At 48.6% G+C, this 5,666-nt stretch overlaps 1 protein-coding gene across 1 annotated transcript; it reads right to left on the reverse strand.

Moving 5' to 3' along the window:
* Positions 1 to 594: 594 nt before the first annotated feature.
* Positions 595 to 903, reverse strand: KCNE5 (potassium voltage-gated channel subfamily E regulatory subunit 5). Its single transcript, XM_032196386.1, has one exon. It carries the CDS (start codon positions 901 to 903, stop codon positions 595 to 597), a length of 309 nt encoding a protein of 102 aa, XP_032052277.1.
* Positions 904 to 5,666: the final 4,763 nt, after the last annotated feature.

The raw sequence follows: 5,666 nt of genomic DNA on the forward strand, positions 1-5,666 counted from the left end.
GTGCAAATGCTGTTTCTTCTAATCCTAAGTTTTAACTTGTACAAAGATATATTTGGAATTACATTTCTGGGTCAGTGGAGAGAAGTTACCGGTGGCTTTAGCACTTAACTGTGTGTCAGCAAAGGCACAGCGCCTACAGGAGGTACTGATGCTTTCCTCGTGGGCACAGCTTCACCTCTGAGCTGGTTTTGTTTTAATAAACGCGTCCACATCGAGCCCAAACCCGTCTTGCTTTAGCAGAACGCGACTTGACCCTTGCAAAGCCTTGTACCTGCTGTAACGACCCGGGCTGGGGCGTGATGGAGGGGATGACGCTGTGATCGCAGAGCTGCCTTTCACTGCCGAAGCGCTGCCTTCGGGGGGGAGCACAAGCGGTGGAAGAGAAGGAAGACCTTTAAACCTCGAAGCTCTGCAGACGGCAAACGGGAGGGCTCCGGGCACGCAGTGCCGCAGGCGGTCGGTGTAGGAGCGCGGTGGCCACCCCAAAGAGCTGGGGGAGCCCCACGCGAGGGAAGGGGCCCCGGGTCGGCACAGTGGCAGAAGCGGTCCCGAGGCTGGGCTCTTCCTCCTCTTCCTCCCCGAGGCTCTGGGCGCTCACATCAGCCGCTGCTCCTCGGCGGGGCCGCCCTCCTCGGCCGGCTGCCCGGGGCCACCGCGGCCCCAGTCGCGCTCGATGTAGAGGTGGTAGGGGTCGTGCTTGGACTCCAGCTTCCGCGAGCGGGTGTAGGCCAGGATGAGCGCCCCGGCCAGGCAGCCGTAGAAGACCATGATGAGCAGGATGTACAGCGAGGCATCTCCCCCGGGGCCCTGGCCGGCCGCCGCGCTCCCGTTGGTGCCGCGGCGCAGCTCCCGCAGCAGCGACCCCAGCAGCGCCTGCAGCCGCCGCGCCTCGCTGCAGTTCATGGCCGGGATGGGAACGGGGCCCCGCGGCTGAGCCCCTCCGCTCGGCAGCTGCTGGCCGCAGCCTCTGTGCCGGGAGGCTCGGGGCCGTGCCAGCCCTTTGGGATGGCTCCAAGCTTCGCTCCAATCGGGAGCGGGGAGAGAGCCTTTAGGGCTGCTTCCTTACGGTGCCTAACTTCATTGGGACGCGTGTTTGTATGCCAGAAAGGATAAAATCATCTAATTCTGTTTGAAAGGTGCAGCCTGGGAAAGAAAAAAAAAGAAAGCAGCCGAGCAATCCTCATGCCTGTGCCCCTGGGAGCAGGTCCTGTGCAGGTGAGAGCACTGGGCACTGCTGAGCACCAGCTGGGCTCCCTCTCCCCTTAGCAGGGAATGGTGACGGAACTAAGAAAAATCTGTTCTGCTCAGAGCAGTGCGAGCTGAGACCCCCTGCTCTTCGGTTCCCTGAAGTACAGTGGCAAGATCTTTCATGATTTTTTGTAACTACTTGGGAAAATGCAGACCCACTGACATAAAGCCAGAGAGGAGCTGGTTTTCCTTAAAGCCTCTCTTTTTAACTTGCTCCAGGAATAAGTACTAGTAAAATGGGGATGTTTCTACCATGATGTATTCTCCATCCTTTTTTTTTTCCCTAAGGGTTAAGGTTCATTGTTTCTTGTTTCTGCATTAGCAAAATATAACTGAGAAATCCTCTGGTTTAAGGGTAATTGTGGTGTGTCACGTCTCTTATGAACAAAGCTTTTGGTTCAGGTACTTTGTAGGCATCTTGCTATTTCATTGTCTAAGGAAGGCCTTCTGGAAGTGTATTGGTGGCTGAACAACAGAAGTAAAGAGTGTTTTTTGTTGCCTTGAACAATTTTCTTGGCACCTTTCAAAGTAAGGCCCCTACTTTTCAGTAGCTGTTAGTGGGCTGAATGTAGGTTAAAACTGAGTCAGACTGACTTGTTAGAAGTGAAGCTCGGGTTGCGTAGCGTTTGTTTGCAGAGCTCCGTAAGAAGTCCCTGTCACCACCTGCACATTTCTGCCCTTCAGAACAATATTGTTATTGTGTTACTGTAAGCGTTCAAAGCAGTGATGCAGGTTTTTAACAAGGCAAAAAAAGGACTCTAAAAGCCAGCTCAGCTTCCCACGTGGATCTGGATGTGGAGCTGTGACTGCTGGTGCTGGTTTTGGGAGGGGGTGTGGATGTGAAGCAGATGGCGAGGTGGGTGGCTGGAGATGGCACTGCTGCTGCTCCCCCAGCACTGGGGTGCTGTTTTCCCTCTGCTTGCTGCCAGCTGCCGGTGTAACACTTCTGTCACACTTGCCAAGCCCGCTGACCAGCTCTCCTGGCCCAGCTGCGAGCCTTGCAGTAGGTGCACCTTCCATCCTTTGCTGTCCTCTGCGGTGGTGTAATTCTCCACAGTAGCAGCAGGATGGAAATCTGGTCCAGAAGTTCTTAGGACTAAGCCTGCCCTCACACAAGTCATGTGGTATGCCCCTAATACTGAAGTTGCCAAATCCGTGTTAGGGTAGGGTTGTCTTTTAATCCAAACCAGTGAGATGAGCAATGATCACATTGTGGTGAGGCTGTTGTCAGTGGCCCAGATGCCGATGTCCCACTGGAAGGAAGTGGGGGAAAAATGGCAAGAAAATCTTTCATGCTGACAGAAACATATTATAGGGAGGGGCAAATTGTAGCTTGCCACATGTAACCTCCCTGATGGTACCAGATAGTTCCCTGTCCCAGGAAAAGAGCCTGGCCCAGGAAGAATGCTTGTACTGTGCTTTAGATTACACCAGTGTGAGAAAAAGGGCTACAGGCTTCTGAAGAATGAAATCGGAATGCAAAATGGTTTTAATTTCTGGGACTTTATCTCCTTCCTGTGGGTGATGCTTCAGAAAAGCAGATGTGCAGCCACGTTAGTGGCGGCTGTGCAGCGTTACCGCAAAAAAGCAGCGTGTTAAGGGGAGTCACAAGCCAAGCACAAGGCAGGTCTCAGCTGCTGCATGTGAGGGAAATGTGTTTGGAATGCAGCAACCTTACAGATGGGCTTTGGGGGGTAATTCCCCTAAGCTGCCTGGGGCAGCTGGGGTGGGTATTGTATTTCAAACAGGGACAGAGTGGCCCTGTTTTAATGACCCTGGTTAAAGTTTGTAAAAGCAGGCTCATCAGGAGAGGTTGGGTTTGCTTAGACTTGAAAGACAAAAAGTAAAGTAGGGCAGGCAGCTGGAGAGAACAGTGATCCTATTCTTTGTGTTCACTCCCTGGGGGAGCACCGTAAGTAATAAACTGATCCATATCCAACAGGAAAGGTTTAGGTTAAATACCACGTTGTTTAAAACAAACAAAAACCTCAGCAACACCTCCTGGGGCTGGGACTCTGTTGTGAAGTGCTGGAACAGTATGGGGACTCACCCAAAACGTAGCTGGGCTTGTTTTATTCTTAAATAAGCTCAACAGAAACCTGGTGGTGGTGGTGTTTCAAAATGGGAGAACAGGTGGAAAAAAAATCTAGTTTTTGTTTTGTGTTGTTTTGTTGTTGGGGTGGTTTCTTGTTTTTTTTTTTTTTCCCCTTCTTTAAATGCATAGGTGTGGGCTGAGGACCAGTGTGCCCCGGAGCTGTCTTTGTTTAATTTAGTTAGTACTGGCCTAATGTCAAGACTGCACACTTCAAACTAAACACAGTTTTGGACAAATTACCTATGGTAATCAGCTGCGTGCTTTGTTGAAACACTTTTTGGTCAATATCCAACAAAACAGGTCTGATTTTCTTCCAGATATCTCTTCCCCAGTAAAGGAGTAGCATGATTCTAGGTGTACAGCTCCCAGTAGCAAAGCAATGGTGCAGAGAAATCCAGCACCCCGCCTCTGTCAGAACTCACCCAAGTCAAATGAGGTGACAATGACGGCCCAACAACAAGTGTGGTTTTTAGTATGGTCAGTGCTGCTCCTCTATGGCTTATGTAATCCTATCGCGTTGAAAACAAGCCTATCAACGTCCCACTTTGCAGCAGCAGTGAATTAACTGGAAATGAGATTTGTTTGTTCCTGGTAACTTCACACTACTGTCAAACACCTGGTGAGTCCGCTCTTCAGCATTCCTGCAAGCAGCAACGGCAAGTTTTGTTGATTGCATTTTGTAAATCATCTTTGTGGTACTTCATGCAAAAGAAGCACCATTTTTTGTTTTGACCTTCTGATGCTTAAATGTTACCCTCCAAAAGGGAAACTGATTTACTCATATGTAAATGGTGCTTAGCCAGTAGCAGGCTCAGGGAATTTTGCAATAACCAGAAGTTACCTTTTGCACTGTAGTTACTCAAAGCTAACAGTCTGGGAGGTGGGAGGGTGGCTGTTTTGGTTTTGTTCTGACTGGGGACTGACTAATGACCCCCTTTCTCAACTTGTCTACTCTGTATGCAGCCCTGAAGCGCTAGACAGGAGCTGCAGTTCCTCGTGCTGGCTTACCGGGGGGTTCTCTGCTCCTTGTTACTCTCAAAGCCTTCTGGTGTTGTACTGGGCACCCAATTACACAGGGTTTGCGAAACCCCACGTAACCTACTCTTGTGGGACTAACTTGTTCCTTTCTCTGTTTATACTTTTCTCCCTTGCAAGCATTTAGGCCAGCCTCCTGTTACGTGCAATGTTAGTGTTGCGTTATCTAGAGGAAGTGAATCACTTCCCCCAGCCCCTACCCAGGGATCAGTGTCAAAGCTGTCCTTGAGAGGTGCTCGTGTAGCCTTCGTTCATTCTGATGCTCTAGGGACTTTCAGTGACGGTGACCTTGAGCAACCTCAAGTTCCTCCTTGAATAAAGGATTTGTTTAAAAGTTGTGGTGTTTTTCTCAACATGTCCCTTAGTGTATAGACTTTTTTTGTAAACCTTTTCCACTGGAGACAGCTCTTTTGTGCCTTTGTTAGGACAACAAAGCCATATGCAGCTGAAGGTTAATCGGAACTTGTTATGGGCCACTCCTGTTCAGGCCAGCTAAACTCAACTTCTTCAGCCTTTCTTTGTAGATGAAGCTTTCAAGCCCCCCTGTGACTGTTGCTATACTCTGTCTGTCTGTAGATACCCTATGTTTTTGAAAGTAGAGAGACTAAATACCATCTGTGCCTGAACTGGGCCCTTCCTTTCTTTTTGAACTCGTTTCTCAATCTTGTTTGAAGATGACTTCAAACTCTGAGTCTGTTTTTTGGAGACTCAGAGTTGTTTGGAGACTTGCAGTTGTTTTCATTTCTCTGGAACCTTCAGGTTTAACAAATGGACTGCTTTCTCAGTCTTCAGTCCCACATCTCCTGTCCTTTCAGTTAAGCACTGGGTATGTCAGGTAATGGTTTTGAAGCCATATCCTGTCACGTCATCTGCATCCTAATTCCTTCTAATGAGAGCGACATTCTCACACATACTGTTCCTTATGTCTCTACAAGTTCTATCACAAAAGGATTTACAATTAATTAGAAATAAGGATGACATTCTTACCAAAGTGCAAATGTAATAATTTGCAAGTAAACTCTACGTTACATTTGAAGTAAGCCCGTTGTTACCCCTCCATTTTTTTTCCCTTCTCCAAAAATGCTTGAAAAGCTGATGTGTATTGAATACTTTTGCAGCATATCTGCATTCAGTTTCGTAAAAGATAAACTAAGCCTGCCCTACACTTGTTTTCAGCCTTTGTAGTACGTTGATTTCGTGAAGGTTTGCTCAGCTGCAGAGAGAATGGGAGGTGCTGAACAGTAACTGGAAATAACATGCAATACATAAAGACCTTCCAGAACACAAC

Source organism: Aythya fuligula, chromosome 13 (assembly GCF_009819795.1).
Source record: "Aythya fuligula isolate bAytFul2 chromosome 13, bAytFul2.pri, whole genome shotgun sequence".
In the NCBI taxonomy this organism is placed as follows: domain Eukaryota; kingdom Metazoa; phylum Chordata; class Aves; order Anseriformes; family Anatidae; genus Aythya; species Aythya fuligula.